Source organism: Rhinoderma darwinii, chromosome 8 (genome assembly GCF_050947455.1).
Source record: "Rhinoderma darwinii isolate aRhiDar2 chromosome 8, aRhiDar2.hap1, whole genome shotgun sequence".
NCBI lineage: Eukaryota > Metazoa > Chordata > Amphibia > Anura > Rhinodermatidae > Rhinoderma > Rhinoderma darwinii.
The window spans coordinates 11,930,259-11,952,625 of record NC_134694.1 but is presented as its reverse complement, the minus strand read 5'-3'; the positions used below and the strand labels follow the sequence as shown (position 1 = coordinate 11,952,625).

At 47.3% G+C, this 22,367-nt stretch overlaps 1 protein-coding gene across 5 annotated transcripts in view; it reads right to left on the bottom strand.

Annotated features, from left to right (window-relative positions):
- Positions 1–22,367, bottom strand: part of KCNT1 (potassium sodium-activated channel subfamily T member 1) — a 203,350-nt gene that overhangs the window by 101,839 nt on the left and 79,144 nt on the right. For 2 of the 5 annotated variants that reach the window (XM_075835097.1, XM_075835095.1), the window contains exon 1: positions 5,174–5,534. The exons of the other annotated variants lie outside the window; for them this stretch is intronic. In XM_075835097.1, the coding sequence (XP_075691212.1) occupies positions 5,174–5,322 (149 nt within the window). In that variant the 5' untranslated portion in view covers positions 5,323–5,534. Of the gene's footprint in view, positions 1–5,173; positions 5,535–22,367 lie in introns of those variants that run through there. 5 annotated transcript variants of the gene reach the window in all.

Here is a 22,367-nt window from a genome sequence, read left to right as displayed (position 1 = left end):
ATTATCTCTTCACAAGAGCCCATTTACCTTTGTGCGCTTCTCCGGAATGAGATATGAAGAAGGCGACTCTAATTACCTGTATTATCGGATGTTGTGTGCAGACGTTTGACAGAGAATTAAAGGGAAACCGCTTTGGTAGAAAGTCTCAATTTAGTGATCGGAGGTTTGTTTTTCTGATACATAGCGCCAAATCTCCTGTATAGATAGAGTTAAAGGGGTATTCCATTTCTAAAAAGCTATCACCTATGTACTGGATAGGAGATAACCGCTAGATCTGTGAGGGTCTGACCACTGGGACCACAGAGTACCCAGTTCTCCCCTTTCGCAAGACCGCTTGCCAAGCATGCGCCTGCCGTGACATTCAATGACTATGGCACTAATGGAAACTGTTTCAGCAGTCGGAGCCCTACCGATTTAGCCGTAATCACCTATCCAGCGGATAGATGATTGTGTCGTGCCCATGGCCGCGGGCCGTCAGGCTCACTCACCTCCTGACGCCCGCAGCCATGGATCTGCGAGCGCTGGCCCCAGTCTCCTCTTCAGCGCTCACCTCGGCCGGGTCCCGTAGGGTGCGCGAGCACGCTCGTGCCCGCTCTTAAAGGGGCAGCGCGCGCACCGGACTTTCATGTTTAATTAGACCATAGCACCCTGGACTATAAGAAGGGCTCAGCCCCTTCCTCCCACGCTTGAGCGTTGTTGTCGTACCCCAAGTTTGTCTATGCAAAAGGTCTCCTAGTGTTTCCCAGTTCCCAGTGTTCCCTGCTCCTGTATCCCGTACTATCCTGGTCAGGTGCCGTGCTGAGCTGAAGTTGTGCTGTGCTGTATACCACGCCTGTCCGGCTACACCACGCCTGTCCGGCTACACCACGCCTGACTTTTACCTGCTGCATAGTCCTAGCCGAGCCTGCCTTGCTACTGTCCGAGCTGCCACAGGTACTCTATACGAACTATAGACTGTAACCTGCGCCCTGTTGGCCAGCTGCCATACCGCCAAGGCGGTACGGCCCAGTGGGTCCACGAACCCACCGTGACAGATAGCTTGTTATAACCAGAATACCCTTTTAAATTGACTAGGGGGAGCTTAAGGCATACTGGTTATACATTACACTCAATAATAAAACAGTATGCAGCAAACTCCCCCTAGTGGTGACTGCAGAAAACAATCATTTTATCATATTACTCGGTCTCTGCAGCTTTCTATCAAAAAAACGGAGCTCCGACAACTATAAAGATATATTAGGAAATTAATCAGCACAGAATGTTGGGTCCTAAAATAAGAATAGTGTTAAAAGGTGCCAACATAATTCAATAAGAGACAATTCCTGCCATTTGTGATCTCATTCAGACTGTTAAAACTGAAAAATCCACCTCTGGATCAAGCATGCAATCCCAATTAGAACCAATTAAGAATTCCGGTTGCCATGGTAACATAATCAATAAGATTGTGTAACAAAACCGCATCCTTCCTGAGCGAAACTTTACATTAAAAAAGGAAGCCGCTAGGTCCATGTCCAAGAAGATTGAGAACTAGTAGGATGAGACCACACGTAGCGGTTCTAACGCAGTTTTGCCGCAATTTTCCGAAAAACCACAGCATTTTTCAAAAAACTTGCTGCAAAATGTTGCAACAAAAAACACGTGTAGCCTCACACTAAAAGATGTATTCTAGATTTGTAAACCTATAATCAGACCCTATAAAGGTAGTTAAACCTACAAATTAAGTCTAATGCATATCGCGGTATTGCCTACGCCCCTCCCCCACAGTGTGGGCCCCTCCATTTTTATACATAGGCACATGGAGTTTCCATTACACGTCGTATTATGGGGCGTTGCTTCCTGTAGACAGGTGGGGCGCTGTTTTTGGTAGAAAGCAGCCATGTTTTTCTAATCCTGTATAACCCTGTTAAGATCACATCTATGACCTGGATTGGGGCACTCTCCCTTTAATAGTGTTCTCTTGAGCTTCGATACAACTAAGGGCTCATTCACACAAGCGTGATTCTTGTCCGTGTGCTATGCGTTGAAACATTGATTTCAATGGGGCTGTTCACACATGCGTTGTCTTTCATGCAGCAAATGTCCGGTATGTGAAACTCACTGCATGTCCCATATTGGTGCGTTTTCACGCACCTAGTCGCCCAGTGAAGTCAATGTGTGCGTGAAATCCACGGACGACATCCGTGTGCTGTCCGTGTTTTACGCATCAATTACATTGCAAAAAAAAAAAAAAAGTGCTTGCGAGTGCGTGAAAAACACATGCCAATTCCAAAGCACGCTGATGCAGAACGCAACGCACACGGACAGATTTATCGCTCTTTTTGTACGCGTGTAAATCTGTCTCGCTCGTGTGAATGTAGCCCGATGCTACAAATTAATTCGTTGAAGGCTTTCTATAAGTTGTTTGTTCTTCGTTAATATTTGATAAAGATATTGGCTGAATAGCGAGGCTGCGTACAGAACGAGAACTTGTAAATGCCGGCTGCCAAACTACTCCAGGTGCTGACAACTCATGAATGATATATGTGCTCCTATAGTTGGGGGTGCCGACCAACCTTAGGTTTCTTTTGGCCGCCTTTGGTTTTATAACAAGATCACTTAAAAATGAAAAGGGCTGTCCAGGATTAGAAAAGAGGGTCTTTTTTGCCTGAAATAGCGCCACACTTGTCTATGGGCTGTGCCTGGTATTGCAGCTAGGCTCCATATATACCATATACAGCTCATGGACAAGGGTTGCGCTAAAAATACAGACCCTTTTTTCGAATCCTACACAACCCCTTTAACCCTTAACTTTATCTACTAAAGATATAGCCACTTTATGGGTCACATTATTATTTATCGCAAAGTCTATTAAATCCTTCCTGCCATGATATCAACTCCAATATACTCTTTCATTTAAAAGGGTTGCCCGCTTTCGACTATTCTTTTTTCTTAAAAAGTGACGAAAAGCTCAGTGAGGGAAAACGGCAGTAAGTGTCCAGTTTCCCTGCAGCGCCACCGCAGGGGAAATGTAGCATCACAACAGTTCACATTGAAATGAATAGGGCGTCTGTATAATGTACTGGGTCCTCCATAGTGGGAGATTCTCTTTGTAGGGAGTACCCCTAATAGGGTGTGGAGTTTTTTTTTGTTTTATTTTTTAAGGCAGACAATCCTTTAGGAGTGATAAGATTTCCAAGCCACTATGACCACCAATGAGGTTCTCAGCCTGGTTTCCTTTACCTAAAAATTACCAACCAACCTCACTATGTGGTAATACATGCCCTGGTCCTCATAACATAACTAGACATAAGACTAGTAAATCTAGGTGATGTGGAAGCCAATGGCAGACATTTAGTGGTCATCTAGTCTATCAAGAAATGGTTGAATAGAAAAGTATTGAAGGACTTCGACAATTCTGATGATAAAGCCCTACTTATTAGTTGATTGGGGGTCTAGCTGCTAGGGGCCACTCTCAATGAAGTGAAGGAGCCCCACCACCCATCCCAGGAAAACATGTTAATGAGTCTATTCTAATATATATGCATATAATGGTAAAAGTAGTGGTCCTCCAGTGGCCAGAGGTCTCCTTGGCATGGCTCTTGGGAAGAGGTTTGAAAACCTGATGCTACGAAGCCCCCAACTACTATATCCTGAGTACAGCATGGTGTATACCAGTCATGTTCAGCTGATGGCTCTTTAGCTATGGTGACACTACAACTCCCATGGTAACCTGACGACTTTTGGTTGGAGCCACAGCTTGCTAACCACCAGGATAGTGGGTAAAAGATGTGGAGATACTAGTAGAGGAGCAACAACGTCTATCAGGAAAGTGTGTCGAGTCGTCTATTCAAATACAGTCTATAGGATATCCATTGATTGCAATGGTGGGAGTTGTGGTCCTCAGTGGCGAGAGCTCATCTGGACATGGCTCTTAGGTTTAGAAACCTAATGCTACAAGTTCCTGATACCGTATCCCGAGTACATTATGGAGTATATCAGCGGTCAGCAAACTGGTGCTATCCAGCTGTGGTGATACTACAACCCCCAGCATGCCCTGACAAGCTATGACTGGAGAGTCCTAGATTGCATAGCAATGGTTCATACCACTTTTAAATACATAATAATAAGGATAAAAAAATAAATAATCCATTAATATGCAACAAGTCCGGAAATCACACAGATTATGTAATCCTGTTGTCCCACTACGATCTGAAGTAAGATTACAAAGTGAGCAGTGGGGGATCGACTTGATCTTATGATCCGAGCTCGCCTGCTGCTTATAAAGAATGTCTCACACTGGGCCAGAACCTCCCGCAGGTGGCCTGAGACTGTAAACACTGAAACCTTCATTCGCATCAACATCCCAAAAGAATCTAAAATTAAAATTTTTGCCCCAATGAGCTAATTTTGCAAAAAAAAAAAAAAAAGTTTTTCTTTTTGAAAAACATAAAGGTGACCAATCGTTAAATAAACCAGTATTTGGCAGGTGTTCTGTGGTAGGATCCTAAAGAGTTAATTACAGCCATTGTACATGCAAATGAAGGATGATGTACATTGTACACAGTGGCAGGTACCCAGATACGCTTTGCATTTGTGGTCTGCACTGGAAATCACATTCAATACGGCCCCAAAAAGCAGGAAAGAGCGAGGCCGGCGGTAGCTGATCAGACTGGACGCGGATTAACTCTTTAAGCACCGCTACCCCCAATTAAGTTCTTATGTATCAATTAACTCAGATGCAATTAACTTCCTATGGCATGGGCCCCTGCGTGTATGGAAAAATGGGCACAGGGGCGATTGGCGCTATATAGCCGTATACAAACTTGATTGGAGCTCCACAGATTTACACCATGTGACCTGAGCTATGTAAACACAATTCAGCCATCCTGCTATAGTAAGAAACACTGCAGCATCAACCATACATTAACATGGGCATCACTAGACATAATTAAGGGGGCACTGCATAGGTTATAGGTGAAGCCGTCTACTACCTTACCTATCATCCATTCATTTACACCCTAGTGGACCGACAATGTCAAAAATGAAATCATCTGCATCCTGAGCTGTCAAAAGATGCTGCATTACGGGCATCAGCTGGCAGTCATGCAAAGCATACCCGTATATGTGCCACATAACACATGCAACCCCATCATGCGCCACTGCAATACATATATATATAGGGTATGACCGGTACCTCTGCCCTGCATCACTTGTCAGGGACCCCATAATTCGAGCCGGTAGCAGGGGGCTGACTCCGTTCAGGTCTTCCCTTGTAATTGGAGGGACAATTTTGGAACCTGTGCTGATCTCGGATGGAGAATTCTTCATCTTGGCTCTTGCCATCTTATCAGCTGAGGCTCGCACTTCCTCCCCTTCTTCAACTCACATGCACAGTGATCATACTGCATGCAGTTCTGTACTGCAGCAAGTACCACCTTATTTTATACTTCTTCCCTGCTCCCCGCCGGGAAATGGTACATTCCTTTTCTCTGGATGGATGTCAGCACAAGACGTTTGGAGTGAGGAAACGTATTTGCTTGGGGCCACTGGGGTAAAGGAGTCCTATACAGAGCGATGCCCTGCGGAGCTGCTGCAGGTGCCCACATCCTGCCCTGAATTCTATAGAAGCAGCTGGACGCCTGTCCTCCCCTCAGTTCTATTGATTGTCCCCTATCTGTACACAGCTCTGTCCTCCTGCAAGTCCTTACACTGGTTAGTAGCTCTGTATACTAGTCACTATTTAAAGGGGCTCTCCGAAATAGGGGTACAAGACCGAAACACTTCTCTAATATCTTCCGGAAGCTGATCTTGGGGGTGGGGGCCACTGTTTCTTTACATGACGGCAGGATAGATTGGGGGGGGGGGATTGAACTGGAAAGACAAAATGCATTCAGGGATCTCTATTCTACACATCCCTGTCCATACAGAGCACACCAAAAGAGAAGGTTTTTCCAGAAACAGCGCCACTCCTATTTATAGGCTGTGTCTGGTATTGAAAGGCATGCCCATTCAAAATGAATGGGGATGCATTGCAATACTAGTAGCAGCCAAAGAACAAGAGTGGCGCTGTTTCTGGAAAATAGAGCCTTCGTTTTCTTTCTCATCTGGAACAAACCCCTTAAAAGTGTTTTTTTCCTTATCCGTTATTTATCACCTATTCACAAGAGAGGTGATGAATATCTGATCGGTAGGGGTTCGACCGCTGGGATCTCCACCGATCATGAGATTGGGCTTACCTTACCATTCCTGGGAGCCTCATAGAAATGAATGAAGAGTTGGCCGAGAATGCGCACTACAGCTCTATTCCTATGGGGCGCCCAGGAACAGCAAGGTGAGCCAGTTCTCACGATCGGTGGGAGTCCCAGCGGTCGAACCCCCACCGATGAGATATTTATTACCTCTCCCTCTGGATAAGTAATAAATAATGATTATGGGAAACCCCTTCAAGCTTATAGTCTCATCCTTAGGCCGGATTCACACGAGCGTGTTCGGTCCATGATATAAAGAACAGGGAGCCGGGCTCCTAGCATCATCGTTATCTATGACGCTAGGAGTCCCTGCCTGTCCATGGAACTACTGCCCCGTACTGAAAACATGTTTTCAGTACGGGACAGTTTTCCCGCAGCGAGGCAGCGACACCTAGCGTCATAGATGACGATAAGAGCCCGGCTCCCTGCAGTGTGTTCGGTCCGGGAAATGCGGCTGACCTGTGGACCGTATATCACGGACCGAACACGCTCGTGTGAATCCGGCCTTAGTAGGAGCACTAGAAACGCTTGGCTTTTTCACTTTACTCTATATAATAATATAAAACAGGATGAGTATTACCGGTTCAGGAAATAATGTTTATTCTTTGTATAATAAAAAGTTGTACAATTTTCCAATATACTTTCTGTATGAATTCCTCATGGATTCAGGATGCTTGCATTATAAACTTTTACGTTTTACTTCTAGTGAATAGAAATCTGTCCATGGTCATGTGATGGACACACAGGTGCACGGCTCGTTACATGGTCATGTGGTGGACACACAGGTGCACTGCTCGTTACATGGTCATGTGGTGGACACACAGGTGAACAGCTTGTTACATGGTCATGTGATGGACACAGGTGCCCGGCTCGTTACATGGTCATGTGATGGACACACAGCTGCACGACTCGTCACATAGTCATGTGATTGACGCAGAGGTGCACGGCTCGTCACATGGTCATGTGATTGACACAGAGGTGCATGGCTCGTTACATGGTCATGTGATGGACACACAGGTGCTCGGCTCGTTACATGGTCATGTGATAGACACACAGGTGCACGGCTCGTTACATAGTCATGTGATGGACAGAGGTGCACGGCTCGTCACATGGTCATGTGATGGACACACAGGTGCACGGCTCGTCACATGGACATGTGATGGACACAGAGGTGCACGGCTCGTCACATGGTCATGTGATGGACACAGGTGTACGGCTCGTTACATGGTCATGTGATGGACACACAGGTGCACGGCTCGTTACGTGGTCATGTGATGGACACACAGGTGCACGGCTCGTTACATGGTCATGTGATGGACACACAGGTGCACGGCTTCTTACAGGGTCATGTGATGGACACACAGGTGTTACAAAACAGAACTCTGATAACTGTATTGTAACAAACCGCGCACCTGTGTGTCCACCACACGACCATGGACAGATTTCTATCCACAGGAGGTAGACAATAAGGCTGGGTTCACACACCCTATTTACGGACGTAATTCGGGCGTTTCAACCTCGAATTACGTCCGAAAATACGGCTCCAATGCGCCGGCAAACATCTGCCCATTCATTTGAATGGGTCTAACGATGTTCTGTGCCGACGGTCATTTTTTTTACACGCCGCTGTCAAAAGATGGCGCCTAAAAAAAGACACCCGCGTCAAAGAAGTGCCTGTCACTTCTTGGGACGTAATTGGAGCCGTTTTCCATTGGCTCCATAGAAAAACAGCTCCAATTACGTCCGTAATGGACGCTGCGAAAAACGCCTGCAACATGCCATTACGTCAGAAATTCAGGAGCTGTTTTCTCCTGAAAACAGCTCCGTAATTTCAGCCGTAATGGACGCTGCCGTGTGAACATACCCTAAAAGGTTTCCATTCAATAAGTGCAAGCATAGATCTTGAAAACCATGAGGAATTAATGCAGAAAGTATATTAGAGAGGGTAAAAACCTGGAGCAGTGACTACTTGTAACACAGATCACACAGGGGTGGAATTCCTCTTTAATAAGCTTATAAGCTGCTTTTAGGTTTTTATCATTGCCCACGGCCTGTATGACTAATATTACAACATACGACAAGTGATATAATAATATATTCTTCTAGGCCGTCCATCAGACACAGACAAAATCCTAACAACACTGGCATCCGAACATGAAAAGTCGCCTGTAGTGAATACGTATGTTTAGTATTCATCCCGTCAGGAACCAGGTAACCCACTGTTTATATGACGCATTGGATACGAGGCCCATAGACATCACTATGACCACACACACACACACACACACGGGTAAATTCAGGGCTGGCCTTCGGTTAGATGGCACCCTGTGCGGATTTGTCTTTTGCCCCCCACCTGAATGTACGTCATGAAGCCTCTAGGTAAGGCAATCCAAGGCGTACATTCACGTCATGGTGCGGTAAGGGGTTAAGACACGCACAGTTCAATATACACACTTTCTTTTTTTTTTATATCTTTTTTTTTAAGATGGATCTGCACAATACAAGCTACTGCACATCCTGTGTTTTCTAGCGTCATTTGTCCTCAGATTGCCCTCCGGCTCGGACTCCCTTATGTCCCAAGCCTGCGGCTCAGTCCTCTACTCTGCTCATTGATGGGCAGCCAGCACAGCAGAGTGGGTCAGAGAACGAGGCGTCGTGGGGCACGCAATGGTGGGAGGTAGAGGAGGACTTGGTGCTCAGCCTCACCAGCCTGGAAGTTTAAGTGGCATCCCGTGTGGGGGGGTTGGCGTAAAAAGTACGATGAGAGCATAGTACAGGTATTCACAGCAGCACAGAGAACAGGCTGTCAGGGAGATCAGCTGTTTTAAAGTGGCCGCAGCGCTCGTATGAGCGCGGCTTCCCCTTCATTTCCTATCTGCTCATACGGTGAATCGCTGACACACACATTCACTCAAATGGGAGAAGGCTGTAATACTGTGAACCGCCACTACGAGTGCTGTGGCCCCTTCAAAACAGCTGATCGGCAGGGGTGCTGGAAGTCGGATCCCGCCTTTTTCGATATTGATGGCCTATTCGGAGGATAAAACTATCAGTTTTTGGGACTGACAACCCCTTTAATTCTGCAGAACCCATCAATCCGAAAATGATCTGAAATAGTTAGCTATGTAAATATATGGAAAATTTAGGACCCCCTTACTGAGGCCGCAATTACCGGATATATTTTCCTGTAGCTTATGATCAACCTGTCCTTGCTGTGATGGAAATCAGTTCTCCATGCATTGACTTTGTTATTCTTGTACTTCTAGACAGAAATTTTTCTGGACGCGCAAAGCTGGAATTTAAAGTATGGTGGAGAGAGAGAAGCCTGAGCCTCAATGGGACAGAAGTTGGATGTAAGAGTATATACCCACAGTGCGACACAATATATATGTCTTACACTGCAAGGAAAGTTAAGGACACCCCCCCCCCCCTTAGATGTTGTCTGAAGCAGAGACCCTCCCATTCCCCTCTTGACGTGGTTGTATACATGGCACAGGATACAGCCACTTGCAGTTATGCAGTAAGTGATCAACATACATAGACTCTATACCTTAAAGAGATTTTCCTTTCTTATTGTATATAAAAAATATAATAACTCCATTATCGAGACTTCTGCTTGCAGTCAGTGAATAAATTAACATCCAGAGCCTTAAAACATGGAAAGACCCAATACTTTTCACAGCTGAGGGTTTGTATCCAGTGTACACAATTCCCTTGCAAGATAAACAGCCTGAACACCAGACTAATAGATTTTATTGACACTGATCTTCTGCCTGTGGAGAATTTCTATCCACCGACAGCAAGTAAAGATCTTGAAAATGGTGAGGAATTGACCACACATTAGAAAGTTTCAGAACTCTTCAATATACAGTGATTAAGCTTTATTTACAGAAAACCTTGTATAATTGTAGAACTTAAAGGGGTTATCCCACCACAGCAACTTATTACCCCTACACAGGAAAAGTGGTAAGTGTGATCACAGGGAGGGGGGGTCCCACCGCTCAAGAGAATGGGGATCTCGAGTCCCCTGAATGAATGGCGCGGCGGTCGTGCACGTGCACTGCCACTCCAATCATTCTCTATGGGACTGCTGAAGATAGCCAAAAGACTATCTTCGGTAGTCCCATGGAGAACATTATTGTGGTGAGATAACCCCAAGGGTTGCAATTCTCAAATCCCCTATTAGAGAATTCCCGGGTTAATAGAGGGGGTCCCCCATTTGGAGAGTGGTTATAAAGGGTCTCTAACTCTGGGAGGACCCAGCACATCTGTGCATTACATTGATTTCAGTGGGCACTGTGTAATGATTCATTTCCCCTATGGCGGCGCTGTAGGGGAATAGAGCACTCGCTGTCAGGTTCTCCAGCAGATTACAGCCGATCACTGGGGGTCTTAGCAGCAGGACAACCTGTGATCAATTTATTAACACGGGAGCCATAGTGGAAACCCCTTTAATATTAGACTCGGGTTGAGTGAATATAATACTTACCAGTCAGTCGATGGTTGGTTTTCCTGCAGATGCCATGTCGGACTATATGACTGATTTGAGAGAAGTGTGAGGGTCCTGGGAAACCCAACTCGGACGCTGGTATAATGAATCATGTGTACAAGATCGCGAAGAATAACGTGCTATATATACACACATACTGTAATGGCAGGGGGTAGGGAAACGGACAAGTGAGCCCTAATCTACCCGCCACTCTGTCCCTGCCTACTTGCAACGACCCGCCCTAGGCGACGGGGTACAACTGGGCGGCGGTCCCTGCGCTCAGTAAGTGCACGACAAACACGACAAACATACAAAGGAACACAAGCAAGGAAAAGGGGCCGTTGCCCACGGCAACACCGTGAGCAACCAGAGTGGTGAACGAGCCGAGTCAAGCCAGGAGTGTGCGAGGTACAAAACGAAAAGCAGAAGAGTAGTCGGTAAGCCAGGGTCTGTATGGAGCAGGATCAAAAATAGCAGGAGCTGTAGCTGGGCCAGGAAACCACAAGGAAAGAATCACAAGCACCGAGGGACAGGAAGTGCAGGCTTAAATAGACCAAGGGCGGGAGCTAGCTGAGTCTGGCCAGGTTACGATAGGCTCTCCCACTCCTAAGCCTGCCAGCCTGAATGGTGGAAGCAGGAGTCAGTCTCAGGGATGTATTCTCAGGTGCTGACTGATTAGTTCTGGGAGTTAACCCCGAAGCTGTGCCTGGCAGATCTTTTACAGTACCCCCCCTTTTATGAGGGGCCACCGGACCCTTTCTAAGTGGACCTGGCTTACTGGGGAAACGCAGGTGGAACCTCCTGACCAATACCCCAGATTGAACATCCCGGGCGGGTACCCAAGTCCTCTCCTCGGGCCCGTATCCTCTCCAATGGACCAGGTACTGGAGGGAGCCTTGGACCATCTTGCTGTCCACAATCCTGGCCACCTCGAATTCCACCCCCTCAGGGGTGAGGATGGGAACAGGAGGTCTCCTCGAGGGAGCCAAGGACGGGGAGCAGCGTTTGAGGAGGGAGGCATGAAACACGTCGTGTATCCGAAAAGACGGGGGTAACTCCAGCCGGAAGGAGACAGGATTGAGGACCTCAATGACCTTATACGGCCCAATAAACCAGGGAGCAAACTTCTTGGACGGAACCTTGAGACGCAAGTTCCTAGACGACAACCACACCAGATCCCCGACCATAAACAGGGGGTTAGCAGAACGTTTTTTATCAGCCTCAGTTTTTTGTACGCTCTGGGACACCTCTAGGTTTTTCTGAACCTGGGCCCAGACTGTGCACAGTTCCCGATGAACGACCTCTACCTCGGGATTGTTGGAACTACCAGGTGAAACGGAGGAGAACCGTGGATTAAAGCAAAAAATTACAAAAAAAAGGAGAGACCCCTGACGAGTTACTGACCCGGTTATTAAGGGAAAATTCGGCGAGGGGAATGAAAGAGACCCAATCAAATTGACAGTCAGAGACAAAACACCTTAAAGAGGCTCTGTCACCAGATTTTGCAGCCCCTATCTGCTATTGCAGCAGATAGGCGCTGCAATGTAGATTACAGTAACGTTTTTATTTTTAAAAAACGAGCATTTTTGGCCAAGTTATGACCATTTTTGTAGTTATGCAAATGAGGCTTGCAAAAGTCCAAGTGGGTGTGTTTAAAAGTAAAAGTCCAACTGGGCGTGTATTATGTGCGTACATCGGGGCGTGTTTACTAGCTGGGCGTTCTGATGAGAAGTATCATCCACTTCTCTTCAGAACGCCCAGCTTCTGGCAGTGCAGATCTGTGACGTCACTCACAGGTCCTGCATCGTGACGGCCACATCGGCACCAAAGGCTACAGTTGATTCTGCAGCAGCATCGGCGTTTGCAGGTAAGTCGATGTAGCTACTTACCTGCAAACGCCGATGCTGCTGCAGAATCATCTGTAGCCTCTGGTGCCGATGTGTCCCCGCTCGTCTGACACGATGCAGGACCTGTGAGTGACGACACAGCGTGATCTCTCGAGAACACGGCTGTGTCTGCACTGCCAGAAGCTGGGCGTTCTGAAGAGAAGTGGATGATACTTCTCATCAGAACGGCCAGCTAGTAAAAGTATTAAAAACGCCCCGATGTACGCACATAATACACGCCCACTTGGACTTTTGCAAGCCTCATTTGCATAACTACAAAAATGGTCATAACTTGGCCAAAAATGCTCGTTTTTTAAAAATAAAAACGTTACTCTAATCTACATTGCAGCGCCGATCTGCTGCAATAGCAGATAGGGGCTGCAAAATCTGGTGACAGAGCCTCTTTAAGTATTGTTCTAGAGATTGATTAGTCCTCTCCGTTTGGCCATTGGTTTCAGGATGGAAGGCAGAGGAGAAGGACAGATCAATCCCCAACTTCATACAGAAGGCTCTCCAAAACAATGAAACAAAATGTACCCCTCTGTCCGAAACAATATTGACAGGGACCCCATGGAGACGCAGGATGTGTTTGACAAACAAGGTAGCCAACGTTTTGGCGTTGGGTAGTTTCTTGAGGGGCACAAAGTGGCACATCTTACTGAAGCGGTCCACCACCACCCACACCACCGACTTGCCTTGGGATGGAGGCAAATCGGTGATAAAATCCATGGAGATATGTGTCCAAGGTCTCTGGGGAATGGGCAACGAACGCAGTAAGCCCGCTGGTCGGGACCTGGGAGTCTTGGACCTAGCACAAACCTCACAAGCGGCGACGTAGGCCTTAACGTCTTTAGGCAACCCAGGCCACCAATAGTTTCTGGCAATGAGGTGTTTGGTACCCAGGATGCCTGGATGGCCAGATAGTGCGGAGTCATGATTTTCCCTAAGTACCCTTAGCCGGAATTGCAGGGGAACAAACAGCTTGTTCTCAGGAAGGTTCCCGGGAGCTGCACCTTGATCAGCAGCAATATCAGAGACTAAATCAGAATCGATCGAGGAAATGATTATACCTGGAGGCAAAATACAAGCAGGATCTTTCTCCGAAGGAGGGCTGGCCATGAAGCTACGCGACAGTGCATCAGCCTTAATATTTTTAGACCCAGCCCTATAGGTAACCAAAAAATTGAATCTGGTAAAAAATAGCGCCCATCGAGCTTGTCTCGGGTTTAGCCTCCGGGCAGATTCTAGGAAAACCAGATTCTTGTGGTCGGTAAGGACCGTTACCTGGTGCCTAGCCCCCTCCAGGAAGTGGCGCCACTCTTCAAATGCCCATTTAACGGCTAAGAGTTCGCGGTTGCCAATATCATAGTTACTTTCAGTTGGCGAAAACTTCCTGGAGAAGTAGGCACAGGGGCGGAGATGGGTGAGGGACCTGTTACCCTGGGACAAGACAGCCCCCACTCCCACCTCAGATGCGTCAACTTCCACGATAAATGGCTCCATTTGGTTGGGCTGAACCAGCACCGGGGCCGAGATAAAGCACTTCTTAAGGACCTCAAAAGCCTGGACAGCCTCAGGAGGCCAGTGGAGGAGATCAGCACTTTTGCGAGTGAGGTCCGTAAGGGGCTTAGCGATGACCGAGAAGTTAGCAATAAATCTCCTGTAATAATTAGCGAACCCCAAAAAACACTGTAACGCCTTCAGGGAGGCAGGTTGGACCCATTCCGCCACAGCCTGAACCTTGGCGGGGTCCATGCGGAATTCATGAGGAGTGAGGATTTGACCCAAAAATGGAATCTCCTGTACCCCAAACACACATTTTTCGGTTTTGGCAAACAGTTTGTTTTCCCGAAGGACCTGGAGCACCTTCCTGACATGCTCAATGTGGGAGGACCAGTCCTTGGAAAACACCAGTATGTCATCAAGGTACACTACCAGAAAAATTCCCAGGTAATTTCTCAAAATCTCATTTATGAAATTCTGGAAGACCGCAGGGGCATTACACAACCCAAAGGGCATGACGAGGTATTCGAAATGGCCTTCGGGCATGTTAAACGTAGTCTTCCACTCATCCCCCTCTTTGATGCGAATAAGGTTATACGCCCCCCGTAGATCCAATTTAGAAAACCATTGGGCCCCCTGAACCTGATTAAAGAGATCAGGAATCAAAGGAAGGGGATACTGGTTCCTTACCGTGACCTTATTCAGGCTATGGTAGTCAATGCATGGCCTAAGACCACCATCCTTCTTCCCCACGAAGAAGAAGCCAGCACCTACCGGAGAAGAAGAGGGACGAATGTAACCCTTGGCCAGGGATTCCTGGATATACACTCTCATAGCTTCACGTTCGGGACAAGAAAGATTAAATATCCTACCCTTAGGAAGCTTAGCTCCTGGTACCAATTCGATAGCGCAATCGTATTCTCTATGAGGAGGTAACACTTCGGAGGCCTCCCTAGAGAAAACATCAGCGAAGTCCTGAACAAACTCGGGTAGCGTATTCGCCTCCTTAGGGGGAGAAATAGAATTAACAGAAAAACATGACGTACAACATTCATTACCCCATTTGGTTAGCTCCCCAGTATTCCAGTCAAACGTGGGATTATGCAACTGCAACCAGGGAAGACCTAGAACCAAATCGTACGATAATCCCTGCATCAACAGTACAGAGCATTGCTCCAAATGAATGGAGCCAACAAGGAGTTCAAAAACAGGGGTATGCTGTGTAAAATAACCATTAGCAAGAGGAGTGGAGTCGATACCCACTACCGGGACAGGTTTAGGCAAATCAATCAGAGGCATAGCAAGGGACATAGCAAATTCCACAGACATGATATTAGTAGAGGACCCTGAATCCACGAAGGCACTGCCGGTAGCAGACCTACCACCAAAAAAGACCTGAAAGGGAAGCAAGATCTTAGTACGTTTCATATTTACGGGAAATACCTGTGCGCCCAAGTGACCTCCCCGATGATCACTTAGACGCGGAAGTTCTCTGGCTGCAATCTTACGCTTAGGACAGTTGTTCACTTGATGCTTGTCGTCCCCACAGTAGAAGCAGAGACCATTCTTCCTGCGGAATTCTCTACGTTGTTGGGGGGACACGGAGGCCCCGAGTTGCATAGGTATCTCTGAATCTTTCGGGGAGGTACGAAGCAACGGAGCTTCGGGAGGCATCATGGGGGAGTCGGAGGAGAAAGCACATAAACGTTCACGTTGTCGTTCCCTGAGACGTCGGTCAAGTCGTACCGCTAAAGCCATAACCTGGTCTAGGGAGTCAGAAGAGGGATAGCTAACTAGAAGGTCTTTCAGGGCATTCGACAGACCCAACCTAAACTGGCACCGTAAAGCAGGGTCATTCCACCGAGAAGCTACGCACCACTTCCGAAAGTCAGAGCAATACTCCTCAACAGGTCTCTTACCCTGACTTAAGGTCACCAGCTGACTCTCGGCAAAGGCAGTCCTGTCAGTCTAGTCATAAATAAGTCCGAGAGCAGAAAAGAAACAATCAACGGAGGAAAGTTCAGGGGCGTCAGGAGCCAAAGAGAAGGCCCACTCTTGGGGCCCTTCCTGGAGCCGGGACATAATTATACCCACCCGCTGGCTCTCAGAACCTGAGGAATGAGGCTTTAAACGAAAGTACAGCCTACAACTCTCCCGAAAGGAGAGAAAAGCCCTCCGGTCCCCTGAGAACCGGTCGGGCAACTTGAGGTGGGGTTCAAGAGGTGCGGTGAGGGGAACTACCAGGGTAGCATCAGGCTGGTTGACCCTCTGAGCCAGGGCCTGGACCTGTAGGGAGAGACCCTGCATTTGCTGAGCCAGGGTCTCACGGGGATCCATAGTGGTGTCAGGGACCAGGGGTAGACTAGGTATGGGCTTGTGATTATGTAATGGCAGGGGGTAGGGAAACGGACAAGTGAGCCCTAATCTACCCGCCACTCTGTCCCTGCCTACTTGCAACGACCCGCCCTAGGCGACGGGGTACAACTGGGCGGCGGTCCCTGCGCTCAGTAAGTGCACGACAAACACGACAAACATACAAAGGAACACAAGCAAGGAAAAGGGGCCGTTGCCCACGGCAACACCGTGAGCAACCAGAGTGGTGAACGAGCCGAGTCAAGCCAGGAGTGTGCGAGGTACAAAACGAAAAGCAGAAGAGTAGTCGGTAAGCCAGGGTCTGTATGGAGCAGGATCAAAAATAGCAGGAGCTGTAGCTGGGCCAGGAAACCACAAGGAAAGAATCACAAGCACCGAGGGACAGGAAGTGCAGGCTTAAATAGACCAAGGGCGGGAGCTAGCTGAGTCTGGCCAGGTTACGATAGGCTCTCCCACTCCTAAGCCTGCCAGCCTGAATGGTGGAAGCAGGAGTCAGTCTCAGGGATGTATTCTCAGGTGCTGACTGATTAGTTCTGGGAGTTAACCCCGAAGCTGTGCCTGGCAGATCCTTTACACATACATAGACAATCTGCTTAGCAACAAGTGCGTGTATGAAGGGTTAATAGATAAGGCGAGTGCGGTGATCTCCCTGCGGGCATACTTCATCTATATAATCTAATGAGATTAGTGAATATTGCAGATCGGGCACCGGACAGTCAGCTCCGTAGTTACCAAGGTGACTTAGTTTCCATGCAATATGTTTTTATCATTGCAATTTCGTTACTCTGATTTTTAGTCTTTATTATGTCGACATTGGATTCGTTACTTTAGGCAGTTCCCTCCTTCACACAGCGCCCCCTTTTTACTCCTCAGACTTTGCTGGCAACGGCCTCTAGGGGGAACAGAAGGCACAGCGCCTATTGACTTCAATGGAAACTTTATAAATCCATAAGCAGTGAGCTCCCCCTAGTGGTGGCTGTAGTCAGACAGAATTTTATCATTTAACTCGATGGCTGCATTAGGAAAACAAATGGTCATGACACTAAAACACCTCATCACCCGGGATGTACCCCACTTACCACTTTAGCGTCCTAGACCACCACAGATTTTACCGCAAGATACTGCTGCCATTGTTGTGTATGGGGAGCACTGCTGGCTGCAATGGTGCTATTTATGAGGGCACTTAGATGGTGCTGTTAACAAGGGCACACTAGCTCTTACATGAGCGTTTTATTTGTGCATTATAGGACAGCATTATTTATTTACACAGTATGGCAGCATTATACTGTATAGTGGTATTAATCATATATACAGTATGGCAGCATTATGTATACTATATAATGGTATTAGTCATATATACAGTATTGCAAACTTATGTATACTGTATAGTGGCATTTGTCTTATATACAGCATGGCAGCATTATGTATACTGTATAGTGGCATTAGTCTTATATACAGCATGGCAGCATTATTTATACTGTATAGTGGCATTACTCATACCGTATGGCAGCACTGTATGGTGGCATTATTCACATTATAATGAGCGCACTGATTGAGTATGAACCGGGCATGTGTACTACATAAATCATACCCCTATACTCCACACGAACTAAATCCTGCTTACGCTCCCTGTGGTGGGAGAAGTCATTGATGATTAGGTTGTGGCCCAGGACATTCAAGCTCTGGAAAAAAAAACACAAAAAGGAGTAGTCGGGAAGTCGGAGAGTGACATCACATCACATCAGTCAGTTTGTGCCTTCTCTTTGTATCAGCATTCAACTAGTTAACATGCCATTTATCTCCGTAATAGCCTCTGATGTTCATTAACTGCACATCAATCGCTCGCTCTGCTCCAGTCTTATGTCTGTAACCAGGATGAGACTTAGCGGCCAGTCTCCTGCTATAGGGTCAGAGTGCGCTTAATGTAAATATACTGCATTATTTAATAGACGGGATGCACATTTACAGTAGGGCAGGTAACTCTCTATGGGACTGTTCACACAGATTCAGTCCTAATGTGTTATGAAGATGGTTCCTGCTTTCAAATCACTTGTTCTTACGCTTCCTTCATCACTTAGTCGTGGTGAGAAATATAGACCGTAAATAAGACTGAATTCAGACCGCTGTAATACGGCCTTATTATAGCAGTCATATTGTGGACAGAACACTCAGAAGTGGCGAGTTCAGTAGAGTTCATTGTTGGGTCCGGTCTGGGTCTTGCGGACGTATAATGGACACGGCTGTATTATGGCCAGGTGTTTTCCAGTCTGACACAATGGATCACTGATCTTGTTCCAGAATGATCTCTCACTGAAACCCTGAATGAAAAACTGCAGCTGCATCCCCCTCACTTCCTTCCTAGTCTTCCATTTACGGTTTTGCACTGGATAAATTCTTTAGGGACCGAGAAGGTTTCTGAACAGTGCTGACACGACCCAATGTTAATTTATTCATACATTTCTAGGAGGAATAACAGAGGAACAGCACAACATTATAAGAAAATGGTTATAAGAAAAGATGCTCCACAATTACTATTTTGTGGGGAATAAAATTACTAAAATAGACACATCAAGAGAGCGGACAGCTTCTCTATACTACACCACACAGGAGAGCGGACAGCTCCTCTATACTATACCACACAGGAGAGCTGACAGCTCCTCTATACTACACCACACAGGACAGCTGACAGCTCCTCTATACTACACCACACAGGAGAGCCGACAGCTCCTCTATACTACACCACACAAGAGAACTGACAGCTCCTCTATACTACACCACACAGGAGAGCTGACAGCTCCTCTATACTACACCACACAGGACAGCTGACAGCTCCTCTATACTACACCACACAGGAGAGTTGACAGCTCTTCTATACTACACCACACAAGAGAACTGACAGCTCCTCCATACTACACCACACAGGAGAGCTGACAGCTCCTCTATACTACACCACACAGGACAGCTGACAGCTCCTCTATACTACACCACACAGGAGAGCTGACAGATCCTCTATACTACACCACACAGGAGAGCTGACAGCTCCTCTATACTACACCACACAGGAGAGCTGACAGATCCTCTATACTACACCACACAGGAGAGCTGATAGCTCCTCTATACTACACCACACAGGAGAGCTGACAGCTCCTCTATACTACACCACACAGGAGAGCTGACAGATCCTCTATACTACACCACACAGGAGAGCTGATAGCTCCTCTATACTACACCACACAAGAGAACTGACAGCTCCTCTATACTACACCACACAGGAGAGCTGACAGCTCCTCTATACTACACCACACAGGACAGCTGACAGCTCCTCTATACTACACCACACAGGAGAGCTGACAGCTTCTCTATACTACACCACACAGGAGAGCTGACAGCTCCTCTATACTACACCACACAGGAGAGCTGACAGATCCTCTATACTACATCACACAGGAGAGCTGACAGCTTCTCTATACTACACCACACAGGAGAGCTGACAGCTCCTCTATACTACACCACACAGGAGAGCTGACAGATCCTCTATACTACACCACGCAGGAGAGCTGACAGCTTCTCTATACTACACCACACAGGAGAGCTGACAGCTCCTCTATACTACACCACACAGGAGAGCTGACAGATCCTCTATACTACGCCACACAGGAGAGCTGACTGATCCTCTATACTACACCACACAGGAGAGCTGACAGCTTCTCTATACTACACCACACAGGAGAGCTGACAGCTCCTCTATACTACACCACACAAGAGAGCTGACAGCTCCTCTATACTACACCACACAGGACAGCTGACAGCTCCTCTATACTACACCACACAGGACAGCTGACAGCTCCTCTATACTACACCATACAGGAGAGCTGACAGCTTCTCAATACTACACCACACAGGAGAGCTGACAGCTCCTCTATACTACACCACACAGGAGAGCTGATAGCTCCTCTATACTACACCACACAGGACAGCTGACAGCTCCTCTATACTACACCACACAGGAGAGCTGACAGCTTCTCTATACTACACCACACAGGAGAGCTTACAGCTCCTCTATACTACACCACACAGGAGAGCTGACAGATCCTCTATACTATGCCACACAGGAGAGCTGACAGATCCTCTATACTACGCCACACAGGAGAGCTGACAGATCCTCTATACTACGCCACACAGGAGAGCTGATAGCTCCTCTATACTACACCACACAGGAGAGCTGATAGCTCCTCTATACTACACCACACAAGAGAACTGACAGCTCCTCTATACTACACCACACAGGACAGCTGACAGCTCCTCTATACTACACCACACAGGAGAGCTGACAGCTTCTCTATACTACACCACACAGGAGAGCTGACAGCTCCTCTATACTACACCACACAGGAGAGCTGACAGATCCTCTATACTACACCACACAGGAGAGCTGACAGCTTCTCTATACTACACCACACAGGAGAGCTGACAGCTCCTCTATACTACACCACACAGGAGAGCTGACAGATCCTCTATACTACACCACACAGGAGAGCTGACAGCTCCTCTATACTACACCACACAGGAGAGCTGACAGATCCTCTATACTACACCACACAGGAGAGCTGATAGCTCCTCTATACTACACCACACAGGAGAGCTGACAGCTCCTCTATACTACACCACACAGGAGAGCTGACAGATCCTCTATACTACACCACACAGGAGAGCTGATAGCTCCTCTATACTACACCACACAAGAGAACTGACAGCTCCTCTATACTACACCACACAGGAGAGCTGACAGCTCCTCTATACTACACCACACAGGACAGCTGACAGCTCCTCTATACTACACCACACAGGAGAGCTGACAGCTTCTCTATACTACACCACACAGGAGAGCTGACAGCTCCTCTATACTACACCACACAGGAGAGCTGACAGATCCTCTATACTACATCACACAGGAGAGCTGACAGCTTCTCTATACTACACCACACAGGAGAGCTGACAGCTCCTCTATACTACACCACACAGGAGAGCTGACAGATCCTCTATACTACACCACGCAGGAGAGCTGACAGCTTCTCTATACTACACCACACAGGAGAGCTGACAGCTCCTCTATACTACACCACACAGGAGAGCTGACAGATCCTCTATACTACGCCACACAGGAGAGCTGACTGATCCTCTATACTACACCACACAGGAGAGCTGACAGCTTCTCTATACTACACCACACAGGAGAGCTGACAGCTCCTCTATACTACACCACACAAGAGAGCTGACAGCTCCTCTATACTACACCACACAGGACAGCTGACAGCTCCTCTATACTACACCACACAGGACAGCTGACAGCTCCTCTATACTACACCATACAGGAGAGCTGACAGCTTCTCAATACTACACCACACAGGAGAGCTGACAGCTCCTCTATACTACACCACACAGGAGAGCTGATAGCTCCTCTATACTACACCACACAGGACAGCTGACAGCTCCTCTATACTACACCACACAGGAGAGCTGACAGCTTCTCTATACTACACCACACAGGAGAGCTTACAGCTCCTCTATACTACACCACACAGGAGAGCTGACAGATCCTCTATACTATGCCACACAGGAGAGCTGACAGATCCTCTATACTACGCCACACAGGAGAGCTGACAGATCCTCTATACTACGCCACACAGGAGAGCTGATAGCTCCTCTATACTACACCACACAGGAGAGCTGATAGCTCCTCTATACTACACCACACAAGAGAACTGACAGCTCCTCTATACTACACCACACAGGACAGCTGACAGCTCCTCTATACTACACCACACAGGAGAGCTGACAGCTTCTCTATACTACACCACACAGGAGAGCTGACAGCTCCTCTATACTACA